The sequence below is a fragment of the Lichenostomus cassidix genome, chromosome 6, assembly GCF_008360975.1.
Source record: "Lichenostomus cassidix isolate B80296 chromosome 6, HeHo_3.0, whole genome shotgun sequence".
NCBI classification, from domain to species: Eukaryota; Metazoa; Chordata; class Aves; order Passeriformes; family Meliphagidae; genus Lichenostomus; species Lichenostomus cassidix.
The window spans coordinates 13,287,429-13,308,260 of NC_139487.1; the positions used below are offsets into that span (position 1 = coordinate 13,287,429).

A 20,832-nucleotide genomic window follows, 5' to 3' on the forward strand; every position below is an offset into this window, starting at 1 on the left:
AGACCCTGGCAGTGATGGCTGCTTTTGCAAGGAGTGTCATGGATAACCGTGGCTGCTTGTCCTTGTACCGTGGGGGCAAATGCTTTGGCCAGAAGCACTGGCCAGGGCTGCTCCAGGAGTAGCAAATCATCCCCCCAGGCAGGACCAACTCTTTCCATCCTGTGCTACCTCCTCACACAATCAGCAGCTCCCAAGCACCAGCTGCCCCCTTCTCCCCACCAGGAAAGAAGAGGCCAAGCCTCTGAATGAATAAATGTCATGTTCACATGGAAGACAACATAGACAATACCAAACATCTCCTAAAACAATACAGCCTCTGCCAGCGGAAGGATGCCCAGTGCCTCCCTCGCCAGCCTAGTACAAACCAGCGTCTTCAATAGTGACACACACAAACCCCACAGGCCAAACAAAGCCACCGTCATTTTCCTGCCCAGTAGCATCTGTAAACAAAAAGAAAACATCATTTGTTGACCCCAAACATATAAAAATACTATAACAAAATGAAATACAAATATATATTAGAATCTGTAAGTATTCTGTATAAAGAGATACTTTAGCGGTTAGCATACAGCAAGAACAGAAACACAACACAACCAAGCCCCAGGTGGGCCACAGGCAAAATGAGACGCATCCCAGCTCCTCTGTGTGGCAGAGGAGCTCCCATGGAGAGGGCATTTGTGGCAGAAACACATCCCCGTGGTGGTGGGAACGCCCTGGATGCCAGTGGTGAGCAGGGATGGTGACAGCACCTGCAGAGCTGGGTGTATCCGGTGGAAATGCTCAGAGCCTGGCCACAGCCGGCAGTGTGGACCTGAAGCTGACGTGCTGGAGCAGCGTGATGGAGAGACCCAGGACTGCTGCCCTGGGATGGGTCTGTCCACCAGGGTGGTGTTTCACTGTCCAGCCATGTGCAGTGTCCCAGGTTGAGCCCCCACCATCCCTGGCCCCCAGAGTTGTAGAGGTGATGCTGCTGTGGATATTGGGTGCATGCAGTACCCTGGCACAAGCTCCCCATGTGCCCCTGCTCCCACACCAGCCCAGCACATGTCCAGGCACTGTGGGCTTTGGAGAGATGCTGGGCATGGGCACTTGAGTCCAAGAGCTGGTGGATCCTGCCCTGGCAGCAGTGTTGGCTCCAGGCTTGCACGTTTGGACATCTTCAGCCTCTTCAACTTGGCACACACAAGACTGAAGCCCCAGTGATGGGCACGGCAAACCCGCATCCCAGCTGTACCAGCAGCCTCTTGCTCCTGCTGGTTGGGTCAGTAGGACATGGGGCACCTTTGCCCAGCTGCAGGACCACTCCCCCAGGTTAGAGCCTGGAAAAAGGGGATTCCTGTGTTGCCCTCACACAGCTCCCACCTCTGAGCAGAGCCACCTGGCTGAGCCAGGGGTATTTGAGGCCCTCTCCACATAAATGGCACAGTGCTGGTCCCCATGGTACAGGGCCGGTTGACACTGGAACCCTCAGAGACATCTGTGCACTGCTGCCTGTCCCCCATTCAGTGTGCCTGGTGCTGCCCTGGTCCTGTTCCTACTGGTGTGGCCCTGGTGTGACCACAGTGGGCTGGACCCATGTGTGCTCATGCACTGTAGACCCCAGCCAGCATGCACAGAGGGGGGGTGTCACCAGAGGGTCAGGCTGTGGCCATGGAATTGGTGTCATTATGTGGGGTACTTGGGGCTCCAGCACTCTGCAGGGAGAGAGACCAGGGCTGCTGGAGGAGAGGATGGGAAAGTGGGCATGGGCTCATCAGGACTGCAGAATGCTGGCTACACCACACAGCCCTCTCCAAGGCTCAAGGGGCTCTGCCATGTTAGGCCCCCTTCTCCAGTCCCAGGTGTTGAAAAAGCCCTCAGATTGCTGGGCTGATGCAAAGGACAGGGCTGCCAGGGAGGGGACTAACCGGGGATGCAGGCACTGCCCTCCATGGCTGTGGGGCTGCACTAGCAGGGAGGCAGAGTGCCACAGGGAGAGGATGGGGCAGCTGGGCAGGGTGTCCACTCCATATCCACACATCTGTGTAGCTGCAGTTCTTAAAAAAATTCTCTATCTACACATTTGCTTTGTTTGTGGGTTTTTTTCTTTTCTTTTTTTTTTCTTTTTTTTTTTTCCTTTTTTTTTTCTGTTTCCTTCCCAACCTTCTAGATGCACCAGCTCTACCCTCTGCTGGGCTCCTCAGATGCAGCTGCAGTTCCGAACACCGAGAGAGCAGCATCATGCCCGCAGGGGAAAGTGAGGTCCTTGGCTCTGGGGGTCTCCCCACCAGCCCCCTGGCTCTGCAGGGCCGGTGGCTGCTCACAGGCACTGGCTGCAGCCACACTTGCTGGGCTTCTCCACCTCCTCCACGAAGGTTGCACCATTGCTGCACTCGAAGGCGTATTTCCTGCGCCGGAGCCGCAGCCCAGTGCAGCAGCTGGCATCAGGGCCACCGCAGGTCCCCCGGCATTCCACCCAGGCCACTGGCCGTGTCGTCTGGCAGATGGCATAGCCCCGCTGCACCTGGTGGTAGTCCCGCACTGGCTCCCCGCGGCACTCCGGCTCTGTGGGATGGTGGGACAACGATGCTCAGCTTGGTGTCGTGGCATGGGGCTGCCCTCTCTGGACACCCACCTCCTCAGATCCTACCTTGATCACAGAGGGCTCCGGTGTAGCCATCGTGGCACTCACAGGTGGGTTGGCCACCCGGGGTGAGGTGGCAGTGGCCATGGACACAGGGCTGGCGGCGGCAGGGGTCGGGTGGCTCAGCAGGCTGGTTGCAGAGGGCACCCTGGTAGCCCTCATGGCACTGGCAGCTGTAGGAGAGGGCATCGAGGGGCAGGCACAGCCCGTGCACACACCTGTGGGCATCCAGTGCCATCAGAACCCACTGGCATGGCACAGCGTGGCACCAGCAGGCACAGCCCACCAGCACTGAGCACGGCATGGCTCAGCACCAGCACAGTATTGCACTGGGACTGGTACAGCACCACCTGGTACAGTACAGCCATTGTGGCACAGCACTGCTGTGCCTCTGGCATGGCACCACCAGCACAGAACAGCCTGGCACAACTCTGTGCTAGTGGCATGGCGGGGCAGTGCCGTGGCACAGCACCACTGTGATGGCACAGGACTGACACGGCACAGCACCAGGAACCAGCTGCAGGCCAGGGCGAGCAGCCAGTGGGAGGGGTGGGTAGGGCCAACAATGGGGTGAGGGCACTCACTTGTGCCCCTGGCAGGGGCCGCCGCGGGGCTGGTCGCAGTGGGGCCCGTCCCAGCCGGGCTCGCAGTGGCACACGGGGCCCTGGGCGCCCGAGGGCTGGCAGATGCCGTGCAGGCAGTAGAGCTTGCGGCAGGGCTCGCAGCCCGGCACCACCCCCGGCGTCATCCGCGTCTTGGTGAAGTCCTGCAGCTCGTTGTTGATGTAGAGGTTGCGGATGCATCCGTGGAAGCTGGTGCCGTTGAGGAGCTGCCAGAGGCGGAAGGCAGCCGAGTTGACATCCACAGGCATTCCTGGGGAGAGCACGACCATCAGTGCACCCGGATGTCCCCCGTGCCCTCCATCACCCAGTCCCTGTCCTACCTCCCACGTAGAGGGGAGCCTCGCTGTTCAGCGTGTAGTGCTTGCCCGAGTTGTCCATGGTCATGGGGCTGCCACCATCGATGGACAGGTTCACCATCTGGTCGAAGGTCACCAGCTCCACGGTGTGGAACTGCCCATCGTTGATGGTCTCAGCACTGATGGGGATGGCTGGGTCACTGGGGATGCCCCCAGGCTGAAACAATGGGGGTGGTGGTCCCCAGTGAGTGGGGAAGGGGTGGCAGGTACCTGTAGATGGCTGAGCTGGGGTGGGTGCCAGGGTCATAGCTGACCCTCACGTGGCCCTGGTACAGCTCCACAGCCATGTGGTCGCTGTCACCATTGTACAGCAGGATGCCATTGCCTTCAGCCGTGGAGACCTGCCAGAGAGAGAGGTGGGAGCCCACATCCCTGAGGCAGCACCCCCAGTGCCATCCCTCGGAGCCCCCACACCCCCCCAGCCCTCACCTGAAGGGTGATATTGGCCCGGGGCCAGTCTTGCAGGTCGGTGAACTGCAGATATGTGTCACGGTCCACGAAGTTGACGCTCAGCAGCTTCTCACATTTTGGGCCGCCGAAGCCAGGGAGGCACTGGCAAAGGGCACGGGAACCCCGCTCCACACATGGGGCCCCATTCTGGCACTCAGCTCGCTCACAGAGGCCAGGCTGGCCAGCGGCGTGGGGTGGCATCTCGCAGAGCTGGCCACTGTGGGGCCAAGGGTGCTGCTGAGCTTGGGGTTGGGAAAGTATCCTATGCCCTGCCCACTGCCCCACAGGGCTCTGACAGCACCCCCCCTGATTTGGGGTCCCTGGGGAGGCTCTCCAGACATTGGCATCAGAGTTGTGACACTGGATGCTGAGCTGTGTCCTGGGGTCCCTCCCCAGGGGTGCTGGCTCCTCCCAGCCTCCATCCCCACAGACACACACTCCCAGCCTCACTCCTTCCTCTCGCACTGAGGATGGATGGATGGATGGATGGATGGATGGATATGTGGACAGACTGACTTGGCAGCCAGGACTTGTCCTTTCTGCACAGTGACACATAACCATCCCCACTATCCCAGGTGTCCTGTGTCTTCCTGGTGGTACCTGTAGCCCTCGGTGCAGAGGCAGGAGTAGCCGTTCACCTCATCCAGGCAGCGGGCATTGTTTTGGCACCGGTGGTCCTGGCAGTCGTCGAAGTCCTCGCTGCAGTTGCTCCCCACATAGCCGGGTGCACACTCACACCTGGGGCAGGCAGGGGGCTCAAGGCTGCCCTTTCCTTCCCCCCTGCACCAGTGGGTGCCTGCTCCTCCTCCTGTCAACCTCCCCCCTGTGCCCCCTCATTGCAGTCTCCAAAAAGCAAATCTATCCATCCCCGGACAGATGGGAAAAGTGGTTTGGAGAGGAGGGGGCTCACCTGGGACCCTGGCTGGTGGAGATGCAGGTGGAGTCATGCTGGCAGGGGTTGAGCTCGGCTGAGCAGAAATTGGGTGGCTGCTCACAGAATTCCCCTGCAAGGCAGAAGAGGGGGTGCCCAGCAGCTCCTCTGGGATGCCCAGAAGAGCCTTCCCAGTCCCCACAGCGCAGAGGGAACCCCTGAGGGACTCAGCTCAAGGCATGGAGCTGCCAAGCCCACACCTTGCACCCCACAGGCGCAGGGCTCTGCTACCCTGGAGGCAGCTCCTGTCTGAGCCATGCACCGAGGGCATCCCAGGGTGTGGGGATTCAGCTAGATATACTCAGACTCAAGACAGCTGAGCCCAGAGGCCATGGTAACAGGCTCTGAGGCAGCAGGCAGAGGAGCTATTTAGCCCTCAAGGGTGGGCAGAAGCACTGGACACATTCCTGTGCCAGGTCTGTGCCATTTGGAGATGACTAGCCCCCATTCTGGGTACCTGTGTAGTGAGCAGGACAAAGGCAGGTGTAGTTGGTGGCACTGGGCACACAGGAGCCCCCGTTCTCGCAGCTGTGCTCCTGGCAGGGGTCGCTGGTGGCGTGGCAGCTCGAGCCCTCGAAGCCCAATGGGCACAGGCACCTGTCACCAGGCCGGGGCAGTGTCAAGGAGGAGAAGGAAATGGAACATTTTGGGGTGGCTCCCCCAAAATGACCAGCACAGGGCCTTAGTGCAGAGCACACATGCACACCAAGAGCTGGATTTGGTGTCCTCGTGTCAAATACTGGCCACAGGGGTGGGTGGCAGCACAGCCTGCCCAAGGATGCTGTGTTGCCACAACAGGCTAAGAGGCCTCTCAGCACCAGTAGGGGCTGCACAGCCCACCTCCTCACCCCCAGCCTGCCAACTATTTTCAGCTCCTAATTGCAGCCTGATTCCCAGAATGGCCTAAAGCATTCAGGGCAGTGAGGGCTGTGTGAGGGTAAGGCAGTCCTGCGGGGAGCAGCAGTGACTCCAAGACCACAGCAACCAATCCCAGTCCCAAATCCCACTGCCCTCTACCTCCCCTTGCCTCCTGTGGTGATGGTACCCTCCTCTCCCCTGCCACTGACCTAGCCTTTTGGGTTGGGGGGCATGGGGAGGCAGGCAACATGAGCTGAAGCTCCGATGTGAATGCAATATCCCAGCTATATGTTCAAGGGAGCATGCAGGAGGGGAAGGAAGTATCAGAACTTCTCTCTGTGGGATGCCATGGCTCCATGCTACTGCCCAAACAGCCACCTTACATGGAGTCCTGTCCAGTGCTCACCTGAACCCAGCTCCTTCTCCCTCCTGAGGCTGGCAGGTTCCCCCATTGGCACAGGGGTTGGAAGAGCAGCCACTGAGTGCCACCTCGCAGTCCTTGCCCTGGGGAAGGATGGAAAGGTGGGAGCAAGGAGGGTGCCACAGCACCTGCCCAGCTCTCCCCATCCCACTCAGCAGGACGCTGCGGCACACAGGGAGGGTAGGTGGTCCCACAGGCAGCAAGCCCCAGGGGCATGGCAGAGCACCTGCTCTGCTCCCTTGCCATCTGCAGGGACATGTCACCACGCACTGGGGACACCTGGGACAAGGGTACCTTGTAGCCACTGGGACAGGCACAGCGGTAGGAGCCAAGGGGGTCATTGTGGCAGGTGCCCTGGTTCTGGCAGGGGCTGGAGAGGCAGGGGTTGCACTTGGCCTGGACGCTCAGGGCAGGTGGGCCTGTGGGACGAGAGGCACGGAAATGACCATCAGTGCAAGGAGTGATGGGACGTGTCCTTTTGTGAGCACTGATGTGGGGGCAGAGCCTCAGCTGTTGCTGGGAGCACAGCCTGTCCTGCCAAGGGGCTGTGCACCATGCAATGGGACAGCCACCAGTTTGCTCAGTCACCAGGGATGTGCCACCAGTCAGGTAAGAGGATGGAAGCATCCTGGTCCCCCTCCACCACAAGGCAGCTCAACAGACGAAGTCCTGGAGCGACCCAGGCTCAAAAAGCATTGCTCTGCTGTGGAGGGCATGGGTAGACAGCGTGAGCACTTCTCACCTTGGCACTCAAATTTCTTGGCAGGGGTGGTGAGCAGCAACTTTCCTTCCATGTCGGGAGGCCCAGCGCAGCGGGCAATGCCTGGCTCCTTGTACCCTGTCTTGACCCAGCTGGAGAGCCAGCGCAGGTTGCAGCTGCAGTACAGGGGGTTGGCCCCGATGGCTCTGCAGGAGGAGAGGGGCAAAATTGCACCTGCTGCCACACAGAGGGAACTGGGCACAACTCTGTCACTTGACCAGGTGTCCACATGATAGGCAAACAAGTGCTCCTCCATTTCTGGACCCACCAGAGGTGCTGCCTGAAATGGGAGGACTGGGACACACAGCCCCACAATGCTGCCCAGTCAGACCACTCTTCTGCCAGACCCACAGCCCATGTGGTGCTCTGTGTTCTGCTCTGGAGCTCTCCTCCACTGCCCACACAGAAATTCTTGGCAGTCCCTCTCCAGTATATGGGCAAAGATGCCTGATGCCAGCAAACTGGGCAAAGTACCTTGAGGCCATGCAGAAACAACAGGACCTGCATGGGAGCTGCAGGTCCAGGCTGGGCTCTGCTGCACAAGCCTGCAGGACAGAGACACAGGAGTGCAGTGGTGGGGATGTGCAGTGGGTCATGGCCAGAGCTTGTGCAGACAGCATTGGGGGAAAGCAAGGAAGTGCTCTGGGAAAGGAGAAGGAGGATGGAGGGTTGCTCTGCTCCACAGCAGAGAAGGGTATGGAAGCAGTGGATGATGTGGGAGGCTAAGGGCTGGATATGTCTTTGTATCCTCCTTGACTGCAAAAGTCAGCAGTGATGGAGGATCAGTGTGACAAACACGTGACAAAGGAAGGAGATGGCAGCCCAGAGGGCAGGCAGTAGGGACAGTAGATCTGCTGGGGCTGACAAACCTGGTCCTACAGCACCCACAGTACCGGCAGTGACACAGCTCAGCCTGTGGGAACTGGCAGTGCCAGCTGGCAGCAGCCAAGGCAGCACAGCCAAGGCAAATCGGAGCAGAGCAAGCTGTGCTGCTCCCAGAGAAACTAAGGAGGCCAGGATTGGAAATCAAGGTGCTCTTTGCAGACTGAAGGAACAGCCTGAGACCCCCAGGATGCCAGGAGCAGGCAGCTGGAAACAGCTTAGTGAAGACAGGGAGGGGACCAAAAAGACACTGTGAGTGAAGTTAAAACCTGGCCCCAGGTGGTGAGTATGGGGCAGTGGTCCTGGGGTGCAGGCTCACTCAAAGAGGGGCTGAAACACCACTGCTGGCAGGAGGATACTTGATGACAGTCTGGTGGGGCTGTTGCAGGGAAGTGCACTGACAGAAGGCTAACAACACACTGGTGTGTGTCAGAGCAGCCCCTGCCAACCCACAGGCGTGCCACCACTTTGCATGGCTTGACCTACATCTTGGGGCTCCCCAGAGATCTGATGGGCTGGGGAAGGACCCCACACCACATCCACCTAAGACCATAGGGACATCCCAGCAGCACTGGGAGACTCAGCTGCACACCTGGATCTGAGCCTGAGCATGGGCAGTGGGCCACAGCACTACCCAACAAATGATGTTGCAGGTACCAGCCTAGAGAAGAGGGGAGAAGGCAGTTCACCCTCCAGGGAAGACAAGCTCAGCCCAGTGGTGTTTAAAGGTCTACGGTTCCTGCGTCCAGCCCTGAGCCCTGCAGAGTGGAAGGAGATACTCACAGGTGGGACAGGGAGGTGACATCTGTGAAGATGCCCTCGGGGAGGCTGGAAATGTCATTGCCATGGAGAGACCTGCAGAGAACAGAAAGTCTTGTGATGCCCGGGGCTCCAAGGTGGGCAGCAAGGACTGTGGGCAGCTGGGCTACCCTCACCCCATAGGTCCAGGTGTGGGTGGCAGAGCTGCACCCCACCACACCACACTGTCAGTGTTGCAAATGCACATCTGCTCTCACAGAACCTTCCTGTGTCCCTCCTGCAGCCTCTACTCTGCCCACCTGCCTGCACCCAGCTCCAAGTGGGCACAGGGGACACAGGGACACAGGCAGCAGCAGAGAAGGGGCCAAGCAGGGCTGTGGGCAGGGCTGTGAGCAGGTACTTACAGCAGCCGCAGGGAGCGGAGGCCCTCGAAGGCCAGCGGAGGGATGCACTGCAGGGAGTTGTAGCTGAGGATCCTGCAGAAGGGAAGCAGGCAACACAGCTGTGTGTGTTGCAAGAAACCCACCCTGGGCTACACGCTGCCCCTGCATGAGCTCCATCTCAAGCCCCAGCTTCACCCAGGCAGAGGGTGGAGACCCTAGTGTCCCCAGCACCCCCTAGGCTTTGGGGTCCCCTAGAACAGCCCACACAGCTCAGCTGGGCTGCAGCCCAGTGTGGCACTGCAGGGACTACACTTACAGCGTGGTGAGCTGGCTCATGTTGGTGAAGGAGGAGTTGCTCAGGGAGCTGATCTTGTTGTTGCTCAGATCGCTGGAAAACAGAAACCCCAGGGCTTGGAGCCAGCTGAGCCCTGTCCCCTCTCACTGCTCCCCAGCCTGCTCAGCTGCAATGAGGTCCAAACAACAGCATAGCACAGCCTCCTGGGGAGCAGCATGGCTGTCACACAGGGTGAGGCAGCAATGCCACTTGTCCCTGCTCTGTTCCACACCTGGCACCAGGAGGTGAGCAGCCAGAGGCTGAGCTGCCAGCCAGCTGTGTTCCAGAGCAGAGGAGGGACACACAGGGATGTCAGGGGTCCCTGCACACTGCCAGGCCCCTCTGCAGGATCACACACCATGGAGACACTCCCTGCCCTCAGCCACAAGTTCCAGCAGTGCTTCCAGCTGCCTGGGCTCCTGCTCCTGGCTACTTACACAAGCTGCAGATACTTGAAGGTAGAGAGCTGTCCCGGGACCTGAGTGAACTGGTTTCCATCCAGGTAGCTGCAAGGGAGAACACAAGCACCTTAGGGCACCTGAGAAGCGGGAGATTCCTCCCTCTGCCCCTTCTTCCTCCTGTGCACCACCATGGACTTCAGGCTGCAAGAAGCATCTCCAGCATTACCTCCCTCCCACACCCAGGGCCCAAGGGGTTCTCAGGGGATACCTGGGCTTGCAGGGGAGCTTGTGTGTGAGTGCATTAGCACACCTGGGTTTGCAGGCATGTCCCTGGGGACAGTCTCCCAGCAGCCTACGTGTGCAAGCACAGCCAGCCATGTGCCGCATTTACACATCCGATGTGAGCGTGGGAGGCTGTAACCGCTCCCAAGGCATGTGTGAGCATGTGAGAGATAGCGGAGGATGTAGAGAGAGGAGGGGTGTGCAAGACAGTGGAGGGAGATGTGGGGGTGGTATGCATATATATATGTGCCCAACCAGTGCCCGCACCCCCTGAGCACAGGACTTGCTGCCATCCCTCATCCTGATGGGTACAGAGACCCTTTCACAGCGATGGGCATCAGGGAGCCTGCACATCCAGCTCCCTGCTGTCTCCCTGACATCCATGGTGATGGGTGTCTGACAGCAGGCAAAGTGCCCTAGTGCTTGGGGCTGGGGCTGGCACTGCCAAGGCATCACTGCAGCTGTGGTGAGAGGGGGTGGCAGAGGCAGGGTGTCCCTGTCCCTGCTGCTGATGGAAAGCTCCTGGGAACCACAGAGCCCTGAGCTAAATGGCTGCATGCGGACCACAGCTTCAGGGGGTGGTTGTCCCTTGCTGTCCCTTCCCAAGGGCTGAAGACAAGGGTCCCAGCTGCTGGGTGACAACACTTCTTGCAGGATACCCTTGGTAGCCCTGAATCATCAGAGAGACTCTTGCTGAGCCATTTGCTGGTGTTGCAGCTGGACAGGATTCCTTGGATGGGTGGGGGTCCTACTCCCACTACCAGGCCAGGATGGGGGTGTGGGGAGGAGTCCAGGAGTCTCTGCTCTGACTCCTGCATCCCCACAGCAGAGGCCCCTCACCCAGAGCTGTAAAGTTGATGGAGGGCTAGGGGGAGTGCTTGGGTACTTGCCCACTACTCACAGCTCTGTGACATTCTTGGGGATCCCCTTGGGCAGGGCCTTGAGGTGCTTGTTGCTGCAGCGGACAACTGTGTCGAGGCAGGTACATTCCTGTGGGCACTGGGGCCGGGGGATGCAGCTGGTCTCCTCCTTACCTACACCAGGCATGGAAAGCCACCAAGTCACCAGGGTCCAGCCCTTGGGCATCGAGTGAGGTCAGATTCAATGCCTTGTGCCTGCCTAGGATGGCTCCCCTCCCATGCCAACCATTCTCCCCCACCCCCAAGCAGGGTGCTGCAGGCTATAGCAGTCGGGAGTTAGCAGTGCAGGAATCACTCCTGCTCCCAGAAATCACCTGCCCCACTGGTGTGGATACAACCAGCCAGCTCAAGGCTGCTCTGATTGTCACCATTTTCATGCAAAAACGCAGTCACAGGGACAACAGAGATAGGGGTATAGAAGAAGGGGCTCAGCCCTGCAAATCCTTCTAAAACAACATCCTTCACCCATTTCCCAGACACAGGTTAGACAGCGTGGAGCCTATGAGGAGAAGCCAGAGGAGCTGGCACTGCTCCCCATCCCTGCCGTGATGCTGGAATCCTGCAGGAGAGGCATCCCTGGGACAACCGTATGCTATCTCGCACGGCTAGGAAAGGTGCAGGATGCAACCCTTCAGTCTTTGACGTGGTGGAGGAGGGAAAGCAGAAGAGAGGATGATTTGTTTGTAAATATTTTCCAGAGGGCTCAAAAGCTGCTCTAAATTTAAAAAAAAATATATAAAAAAAGGTTTTTCTCCCCACGCATACTTCCGTCTGCTCCATCTGCCCAGCTCTGGCGCATGTGCAAGGTTGAGAAGGGAAGGAGGGAAGGAGCAGGATGAATCCCGGTGGGCTTTGCCTACACATCTGCTCCTGTCAGCATCCAGGGCACAGTGTTTGCTAGCACAGACCCACCTACATACAAGAGCCACGAGGTGTAGTGGGTGCAAATTCCTCTCCTGGCTTCTGAGTGGTTATTTGAGTGCAGCCCCAAGGGCTGGGTACCAGGAAGGGAAACTTTAGTATTAGGGGAGGGCATTCACGGGGACCCCTGAGCTACCGGCTTGCCACAGGCACATCCTGGGAGCAGGGATGGTGCTAGGAACAAGGAGCAGGGTGTCATCTTGGGAGGAGCAGCCTGGTCTCCCCTCACCCTCGGTGCCGCAGGGCCCACGAGTTACCTTCCTCACACCTGAAGTCGGGGAAAGCCACGTCCTGGAGCGGGATCTGCCGGAGGAAGTCGGGGTTTTGGCAGCGAGGGTTCCCTGTCACGATCTTCCTCTTGCGCAGCCATTCTCCCAGCCAGGCCAGCTGGCAGTTGCAGTTGAAGGGGTTGGCGAGCAGGTTCCTGCACACGGGAAGGAGCACAAGGGCAGCACCTGAACAACCACCAGCCAAGGGCACCTGCAGCCTGATGCAATGCAGACAGGCTGGGAGCATCCCCCCGGGGCCCGGACGTACAGCGTGGAGAGGGACTGCAGCGTGTCAAAGGCGCCCGGCGCGATGGTGCTGATCTGGTTGTCGTACAGGGAGAGCAGGCGGACGTTGCGCAGCCCTGTGAAGCTGTCATTGTGGATGCAGCTGATGCGGTTGTTCCTCAGCATCCTGCAGAGGAAAGAGAACAAGGGCACCTACAACACGGGCAGGCACCACAGGGGAAGCCCATCTCAGCAGTGCCCAGGCTGTGCCCACCTCAGTGTTGGGCAGCAGAATGAGCCTGAGCAAGTCCCTGAGCAGCAAAAACCTGCCCACCCAGCACTGGATACAGCCAGCCAATGGGCAGGCCACTGCTGAGCTGGAGTACACATCCTGCAGGGAGGCAAGGAGCAGGGATGTCCCCATCCCTGTGCTCACGGAGGAGAGGGGACTCACAGTGTCCTCAGCCCGTCCAGGCCCCTGAACATGCCGCTCCGCACAGACTCCAGCTGGTTGACAGTGAGGTGCAGCTCGTTGACAGAGGATGCCCCCTCGAACGCCCCATCCTCGATCTCCGACACCTTGTTGTTGCTGAGGTTGCTGTGGAGAGGGAAAAGCAGGCTGGGATGCGGGCTCTGCCTTGACCTCATCCTGAAGCCTGCCTGCCCCAGATCCCACTAAGCACCTCGTGACACCAGTCCCTCAGAGGACCCTCAGGTTGGGACATGCTCTCCATTTCACACCCCAGTCTGCCCTGGCATCGGGACCCCTATGTGCCTTCCTAGCCCTCAGGCTCTCCTGACATGGCTGTGCCTGCCCAATACTCACATTTTCTTCAGATGCGGCAGTTTCTTGAAAATGCCAGTGGCCTCCACGATGGAGATTTCATTGTTGTTCAGGCGTCTACAGTGGGCAGCAGGGAAAAGAGCTCAGGAGATGGCTGCAAAGTGCCTGGCACAGCCCGAACTCTGAGCCAAACCCTAGTGCCAGCAAGGCACCTGCTGCAGGAGAGAAGGCAGAATGAGAGCAGACTCTTACAGCTCAGCTGTGGACTGCGGGATGCGATCTGGGATCTTGGTGAGTTTCAAATTGGAGCATTCAACCACACCAGATTCACAGCGGCACTTCGGGGGGCAGATCACGTCACTGTTGCATTCACTGTTCAGCTGGTAATCCTCTGTCCCTGGGTGATGGTGAGGGCAGCATGGGCTCCGATGAGCAGAGGCACAGGGGGCTGCACCTGCCCCCTCTCCCTCTGATCCTCCCACACCCCCACCTGGTCTCATTCTCTTCCCAAGCCCCCCTCATTCCAGCTCCTGTGCACATATTACTCTTGTCCATGCCCAAAGCAGCTTATCTGCAGGGATATTTGTCCTGGGTACATGGAGTGCTGCACTGCCCACCACCCTCCTGCAAACAGAGCTGGATCCTGGGGACACCTCTGTGCCCATCCAGCTAACAGCACGATGGGAGATGCCACAACACATCCTCGTATCCTGGTAAATTAATTAAGTGTGGTTCTGCTGGGCCAGACCACCGGGCTCTGGCACAACACCCCCACAGGCAGACTGGCCAAAAGGCACCATGCACACACCTATGCATATATCCACTCACCTGGGATAAAATACTGCTCTTTGGCTGTGAAAAAAAAAGCACATCAGCACTCTGAGCACACAGGCACCAGGCTGGGACAGGGCTGAGGACAGCCATGCCACAGGATGCCCGTGACAGGGCTGGGGACAGCTCTCACCCGAGCAGCGAAATTTCTTGCTCTTGATCTGGCCGATGCGCTTGTTGGCCAAGCGCCGGGGGCTGGCACAGCGAGCTCCACTGGTCTCAACAGGGTTGGCACGGAGGAAATCTGCCAGCCACTTCAGGTTGCAGTCACAGATGAAAGGGTTCTGGGCCAGGTGCCTATGCCGGGGACAGCGGGTAACACATTGCCAGGGACAGTGGGTGACAAACCACCAGGGGCAGTGGGTGATCACCAGCTCCAGCTCTGGAGATGCTTTTCCCCCAGGGGCTTGCCTGCCCAGGCATGGGAGTTGGTATGGACACTCACAGAGTCTGGATGGCTCGCAGGGAGGTGAACGTGCCTTTGGCCAGGCTCTGGATCTTGTTGTCATAGAGTGAGAGCAGTGAGAGGTTCTGCAGGTCCTGGAAGGCATCTGCCCGTACACAGTTGATCTTGTTGGCATTGAGAAGCCTGGGAGGGAGGGAGGGAGGGAGCAATGTGAGTCTGGGGACCCCCCTTCACTGCACTATGGGTGCTAGGGACCTCAGTCCTGCTTCCCTGTGTCCCTGAAAAGCATCCCACACAGCCACTGGTGCCTTACAACAGTTGCAGGGCAAAAAGTCCTCCAAAGACGCCCTTGGGGAGGTCCGTGATCTTGTTGCCATACAGCACCCTGGGAGAGAATGGCTGGTATGAGAGAGATGGGGGGAGTGGGGTGGGAGTACCACGGTTAAGGGGGTGTAGCATCCACCCCACCCCATCCACATCAGTGTGGCACTTACAGGGAGTTCAGCGAGCGCAGCCCCTGGAAGGCGTCAGGGGCGATCTCTGAGATCTGATTGTTGCTCAGGTCTCTGAAACGCAAAGGGAGAAGGTGGCCTGGTCCCCTTTTCTCTTGCCCCATGTCCTCACTCTTCTGCTAGGTCCAGGAGAGCACCCCCAACACCCAATATACAGAGCCAAGGGGGTATCCAAGACTCCCCTCCAGTACTGCCATATGGGGCACCCATGTCACAGCAGGTGTCCCATGCCTGTCAGCTCTCAGCAGTGGCCAGCAGGGTGAGGGGTGTTGGGGATCAGGGTGAGTGGGTAGAGGCTGCACACTTACATCCGCCGCAGCTTCTTGTAGGGTGAGAAGGCTCCTGGGGGGATGGACTTGATACCGTTGAGTTCCAGACGTCTGCAAAGAGAAGAGGGAGGGATGAGGGCTCTAGGGCTGGCCAAACCCCAAAACCTCACTGACAGGGCTCGGGGCTGCAGGACCCCTAAGGTCGCAGTAAGTTACCTCACAGGTGTGGAAATATTCTGCCCAGAGACAACTTGCTGGGGTTGGGGCTTTCTCCATCAGGGAGAGGTGCCATGGGTGGAGGAACCATAGTGGCTGGGGTGGGGGAAGCACCTCTCCTCCCCAGCACCTTGGGTTTGGGGGTGCCTGCTTCCTCCCACATGCTTTGTGCACCGTCCCAGCAGGGGCTTTGCACCATAATTGGATTCCTTTAAGGAGATTACTTCTCTATTTACATTTTTAATGCAGCTAAATCCAGGGCTAAATCTGGGCAGTGTGAGAGAAGGGCAGGGAAGGCCTGCTGCCCTGTGGAGTGGCTGAGCTGTGGGGCTTGCTCCAGTGTCCCCAGTGCTTTGAGCCACTCAGAGGCCGGTGGTGATGCTGTGGGGCCATACTCACATCTCTGTCATGGTCTCGGGCAGGTTGGCAGGGATGGCCGTCAGCCCCTTGCCCCGACAGTCCACAATGCCGTTGCTGCAAGTGCACATGGCTGGGCAGGAGCCAGAGGACAAGCTGCAGAGCTGGGCATGTGCTGAGTCCGTTTGTCCTGCCAGGGAAGCAGCCAGCATTGGAATTGCAAAGAGCTGAGCCAGGCCAGTATGTGGCAGCACCCTGAAGAAGGGACCCCAGCTCAGCATGCTGGGACAGTTCATGGCACCCTTGAGCAGGTGCATAAGCTCTTGGTGCACCCCAACCCTCTGCAAAAGCTCCAGAGGCACAGGCTGATGCACTATCACACTGATACGGGGACACTGTCCTCATATTGTCCCCACACCACGGACTGTGCTGGCTTGAGATGAACCTACAGCATGGGTTCTGAGGCTCTGAGCTGGGGCACATGGCAGGGAGTGGAGATGGGCTGCATTGATGGCACAAGCCTTGTCCCCTGTGTCCCTGCCCTGGCACCCACCACCTCCCCTGCCCCCCTCACCGGAGCAGCTGAACTCGTTCTTCTGGATCTCAGCCACGTTGAGGCCGCGGAGCTGGGCAGGAGCAGCGCACTGGGTGAAGAGCCCGATGGTGGGGCGCTGGCGCAGCCACTGTGAGAGCCAGGCCAGGTGGCAGTCGCAGAAGAGGTGGTTGGAATGCAGGCGGCTGCAGGCAGATGGAGCAGTCAGCAGCCACAGGACAACTCCTGCCCACCCCACTGTCCCCCCAGCTGCCTGAGCCTGGCTCATCCCAAAGGCTGGGGGCATTCAGAGGGAGACACAGAGGAGCCTAAGAGCATCTGTGCCAGTTGCCAAGGCCACCTTGCTTGGCAGTACTTGGGGATGCTCTGCAGGGGTGTCCCCTCCATTCCTTCCCCATGGTGCTACCCCTGCACTACTGAGCCCCCAGCACCAGCAGCAGAGCTTGGGACATCCCACTCTAGCCCAGGAGGTCCCTCCCACCACCACCAGGGCCCTGGCACTCACAATGTCCGCAGCTTGGGCATGTGGTTGAAGCTGGACACAGGGATTGAAGTGATATTGTTGTTATTCAGGGTCCTACAGGAAGACAAAGAAGGGCTGGTCAGGGTAGACAGGCTGTAAATGGGAACGTGAGATTGTATAAGTGGCAGCAGCCCCTGGGAGCAATCTGGCACAGGGTGAATGGATGGAGTACCACAGGCTGGGGACAGCCCAACCCACCAGCAGGGCTTGCTGTCCTTTCCAAGCTTCTCTTCTGCACAGCTGGGGGCAGCCAGGTGGCCCCCTGGGCACAATCAAGCCCTGGAGCACAGCTCTACAACAGTGGCACCAGACCCCTGCTCAGCCCCTGCTCAAGCCCAGGGATAAATGGCATGATGGGGATGTCCCTGCAGCACCTCAGGGAGTGGGGACATCCAAGGACACCCTCATCCTGCAGCGGGTTGCAGCTGAGGGCTCCAGCCTGTCCCTAGTGACTTACAGGACCTCCAGCCCCCGCAGTGCACGGAAAGCCCCATCCTCGATGCAGCTGATTTGGTTCTTGTCCAGTTGCCTGCAGGAGAAAGGGAGAAAAAGGGAGAATTGTTGGGACAGCCCAGGCAGAGAGCGATCAGTACTCCTGACCACTTCTGGTACTTCGTTCTGCTGGATCTGACCCCAAACTCCCTCATGCCCAACACTGCCAGGACTCACAGGTTCTTGAGATCAGTGGCCCCACGGAATGCTTTCCTGGGAATGGCCTGGATAAAGTTCTCACTCAGGTCCCTGCAGAAGAAAGAGGCAGGAAGGAAAATGAGCAGTAGCTGGAAAGTGTGATGTCCCGTGGGAGCAGGGCATCCACAGGCAGGAGCACGCCCTGGCGTGTCAGATCCCTCAGGGGCTCTGACAAACTGTAATTGGGCTTCAGGTCCTCGGCTGGCCACTGCTCTGCTGGCTGTCCTGAGGCAAGTCCAGCTCCATCCATGGTGACTGAAAGTGACAGGGGCTCCCCGGGCACTGCTGTCCCTGGCTCTGACAAGCAGAGCAGAATGACACAGCTCTGGGAAAACCCTCCATACTTAAATACTCTCTGGCTGCTATAATTACAGGTCCCTGCTGATTAACTGGTAATTACACTTAGTGGCTCCAGGAGGCATTCCCATGGAGCCTGACCTGCACTTCAGAGGGCAGGAATAATCGGGTCATTATTTACTTCATCACTGCAGGGTACTGTCTGTGTAATCACCTGCTCTGCAATGCCAGGGCATGCCAAGCCAGCAAGGGCTCTATGTTGCAGGGCTGGCAGCAGGTCAGATTCCCCACCATGCCTGGGCTGGCTTTTAAAAACCGTCAAGACCACAAATCTCACTGCAAGTAGTGTCTGGGTGGACTGGCTCAGCTCTGGGAGGACCTGTTTGTTTTATTTGTTCCCTATGGCTCCTAAACAGCCATTCCCTCTCCCACCCTAATAGCCAGCAGCTCCTCTGAACTTGGCTGGCAACTGCATTGCCTGCTCCCTGCCCTGTGCCAGCAGAGTCCTGCTCTGGCCACTCCTGGGGCAGGAGGTAAAGTTCTCATCTCCTTCCTGGAACAAGGGAACTGAAGCACAACATAGCATTTTCCTTGTGCAAGTCCATGGGTGAGTGAGGAGTAGGACCAGGGCATCCCGCACAGATTAAGTGTCCCCAGAATCACACAGGTCACATAGACATCCATATCCCAGCCACAAGAGGTGGTTTTAGGGTGTCCACAGATGTCAGCATTTCACACACAGTGCTCACCAGCTCTGCTTCAACATAACAAAGCCTGTTTGCTATTGATACCCTACAGCTGTTGGACTGGGTCAGGATGGAGGCACAGCATCCACGTTCCTCCCCATGCCCTCATTTCCTCCAAGAAAACAGGCTCACCACGGCGCACAAGCTGCTTGCAAAATACCTGGAGGTATCCAAAATGGGGCTTCACTCTAGCTGAAAGCTTTACTGCAACAACAAGAAAATGTTCCCAGAGGGAGGCACCAGCATTACTTGCACAGATGCGTGAGGAAAAGACAAGGACAGCAGGCTCGCCTAGCCTTCCACTGGGATGCCCAGCCACCAAGGAGATGCCACACAGTCCCAGTGTGATGCACCAGCCCCTGCCCCCTGCACAGTTTGTGCATCACTCTGGGTCGTTCCTGGGAAACCAAACCCAGCTGGCAAATCACCATTGCTGGGGCAGAGGAAGGGAGATGCCACTCCGGGAACTGCCCAGCCTGCTGTAGAAGGAAAAGTCCAGCTCCTTTGAGAGCAGCAGGCGCAGTTTCACAGCAACCCACGTGGCGGCACTGCCAGGCTGCCCTGCCTGCTAGTGCTGCCTGCGCTGCCTCCCCGGCAAGTGCTGCCTGCCCCGTTTGCGCTGCCTGCTCTGCCTGCCCGGACTGTGCCAGCTACTCCCAGAACTCTGGGCCGACCTCCCACGAGGGGATCGGGGTCCCTCTCACCCTCTCCAAAGGGGAAGGACCAGACACCTGCAGCAGCCTCTGATGCCCCAGCACTCCTTCAAATGCAAACGTCTTCTCCTCATGCTATGTGATGTGATGAGCATGGGGACGCCCAGGAATTGCACTGGCCTTTCAGAAAGATACAGCATTGCACCAATTCCTATTTTCTCTTTTCTTTCCTTCTCCCAGAAGGAATCCCTTGGAAAACTCTCTGGAAAATATAGCAACTTTTTTACATGGGCAGACAGTAATAGGGGGTATACTTTTAAACTAAAAGAGGACAGTTCAAAATTAGATGTCAGGAAGAAACTCTTTACTGTGAGGATGGAAAGCCACCAGAACAGATTGTCTAAAGAACTTAAGGATACTCCATCCCTTAAAGCGTTCAAGGCTGGTTGGATGGGGCACTGAGCAACCTGATCTAGTGGGCGCCATCCCTGCCCATGGCCAGGGCTTTGAAGTAGATGATCCTTACGGTGTCTTCCAACTCAAACCATTCTATGAACCCTCCAGGTGCACTTCACCACTCTTCCTAGCAATGCATTCAATGCACTGCATTCCTCCTTGGCAGCTGCCTGTCCTCCAACATTAATCTCATTACAGCAGTGAGCACCACACTTCAGTGCTCTGCATCCCTCTCCCAGCTCTGGCACTGCCTGCCCAGGCAGGTCCTGCCTGCAGCTTGTTTGGTTCCCCCGTGGAAAGCTTGCTCCCATTTTTCTGCTTGGAGCACATGGGAGTCCCAGCGTGCCCAGGGAGTAAACCCAGGCGTCTGTCTCCAAGCTGCTCATTTACAGCTCGCGAGGGAAATGCTGCTAGAAGGTTGCAACTGACTTTGCGAGGTTTCTCCCCTTCACAGCTTTTTGTGACAGTCACCGATGAAGTGCTGCCGTTGGGGTACCGAAGCCAAGAGGGACAGACGCTGGATGCGCGGGTTTCAGCAAGGCCCCGGCAATGGGCTTAGATTACATTGCACGGTTACACAGCTGACGACACCAGGACAAACACATGCTTTGCCTGTGGGATCCTCGGGCCCCGGCGTTGGAACAAGGCATGGCCCCTTCCCTCCTGGTGTTTCATAGCTCCCAGCTATGTTTGCTTTACACTTTGGCGCAGAAGAAACAGCAGATGGCACGGCTTCTCCTCGCTCCGCCGTGCCGCTCGCAGCACCCGCGGCGGCTGCATCGGTGCCACCTCGTGCCCCGCCAAATACATGACTGTCACTGCCATCTCATGTGGAGTGCCAGATTGCAGCGGTGACCACGAGCACTGACAGGTCTGACTGCCCCACTGGGCACCAGCTGACAGACGGGCACAGACAGAGGAGGGGGAGTTGTCACAGTCACCCTGACTGCCCTTTCTGGTTTCACTTCCAGGTATTGTCCTAAAGCTCTGGGTTTAAGAGCTCCTGGTTATCAAATCCATGAGACGACCAAACAGCCAGCCCATTCACAGTGCTACTGTCCTCCCATCCCTGTGCCATGGTCCCGGAGGACCTGGAGTTTGTCCCTACACTGCATAAGGTGCAGAGGGCTTTGGTAGTCCC

The 20,832-nt window shown here is 58.3% G+C and overlaps 1 protein-coding gene across 2 annotated transcripts in view; it reads right to left on the minus strand.

The window, feature by feature from the left end:
• Nucleotides 1–240: 240 nt before the first annotated feature.
• Nucleotides 241–20,832, minus strand: part of SLIT1 (slit guidance ligand 1) — a 61,052-nt gene continuing 40,460 nt past the window's right edge. The window contains exons 5-38 of one of the 2 annotated variants that reach the window (XR_014853186.1): nt 17,519–17,590; nt 17,307–17,378; nt 16,832–16,903; nt 16,348–16,511; nt 15,816–15,963; nt 15,240–15,311; nt 14,914–14,985; nt 14,733–14,804; nt 14,459–14,602; nt 14,147–14,310; nt 14,011–14,034; nt 13,435–13,579; nt 13,225–13,299; nt 12,853–12,996; nt 12,442–12,585; nt 12,162–12,328; nt 10,965–11,097; nt 9,818–9,886; nt 9,363–9,434; nt 9,068–9,139; nt 8,688–8,759; nt 7,005–7,168; nt 6,557–6,681; nt 6,248–6,345; nt 5,441–5,580; nt 4,963–5,056; nt 4,653–4,790; nt 4,032–4,269; nt 3,813–3,943; nt 3,567–3,721; nt 3,208–3,496; nt 2,630–2,841; nt 1,908–2,544; nt 241–440 (exon numbers count right to left, since the gene is read on the minus strand). Coding sequence is in view for 1 of the 2 variants with exons in the window: in XM_085065040.1 (XP_084921166.1) it covers nt 2,300–2,544; nt 2,630–2,841; nt 3,208–3,496; nt 3,567–3,721; nt 3,813–3,943; nt 4,032–4,269; nt 4,653–4,790; nt 4,963–5,056; nt 5,441–5,580; nt 6,248–6,345; nt 6,557–6,681; nt 7,005–7,168; nt 8,688–8,759; nt 9,068–9,139; nt 9,363–9,434; nt 9,818–9,886; nt 10,965–11,097; nt 12,162–12,328; nt 12,442–12,585; nt 12,853–12,996; nt 13,225–13,299; nt 13,435–13,579; nt 14,011–14,034; nt 14,147–14,310; nt 14,459–14,602; nt 14,733–14,804; nt 14,914–14,985; nt 15,240–15,311; nt 15,816–15,963; nt 16,348–16,511; nt 16,832–16,903; nt 17,307–17,378; nt 17,519–17,590 (4,198 nt within the window). In the remaining variant the exon portion in view is untranslated. Of the gene's footprint in view, nt 2,545–2,629; nt 2,842–3,207; nt 3,497–3,566; nt 3,722–3,812; nt 3,944–4,031; nt 4,270–4,652; nt 4,791–4,962; nt 5,057–5,440; nt 5,581–6,247; nt 6,346–6,556; nt 6,682–7,004; nt 7,169–8,687; nt 8,760–9,067; nt 9,140–9,362; nt 9,435–9,817; nt 9,887–10,964; nt 11,098–12,161; nt 12,329–12,441; nt 12,586–12,852; nt 12,997–13,224; nt 13,300–13,434; nt 13,580–14,010; nt 14,035–14,146; nt 14,311–14,458; nt 14,603–14,732; nt 14,805–14,913; nt 14,986–15,239; nt 15,312–15,815; nt 15,964–16,347; nt 16,512–16,831; nt 16,904–17,306; nt 17,379–17,518; nt 17,591–20,832 lie in introns of both variants that reach the window. The other variant, XM_085065040.1, reaches the window with a different exon arrangement.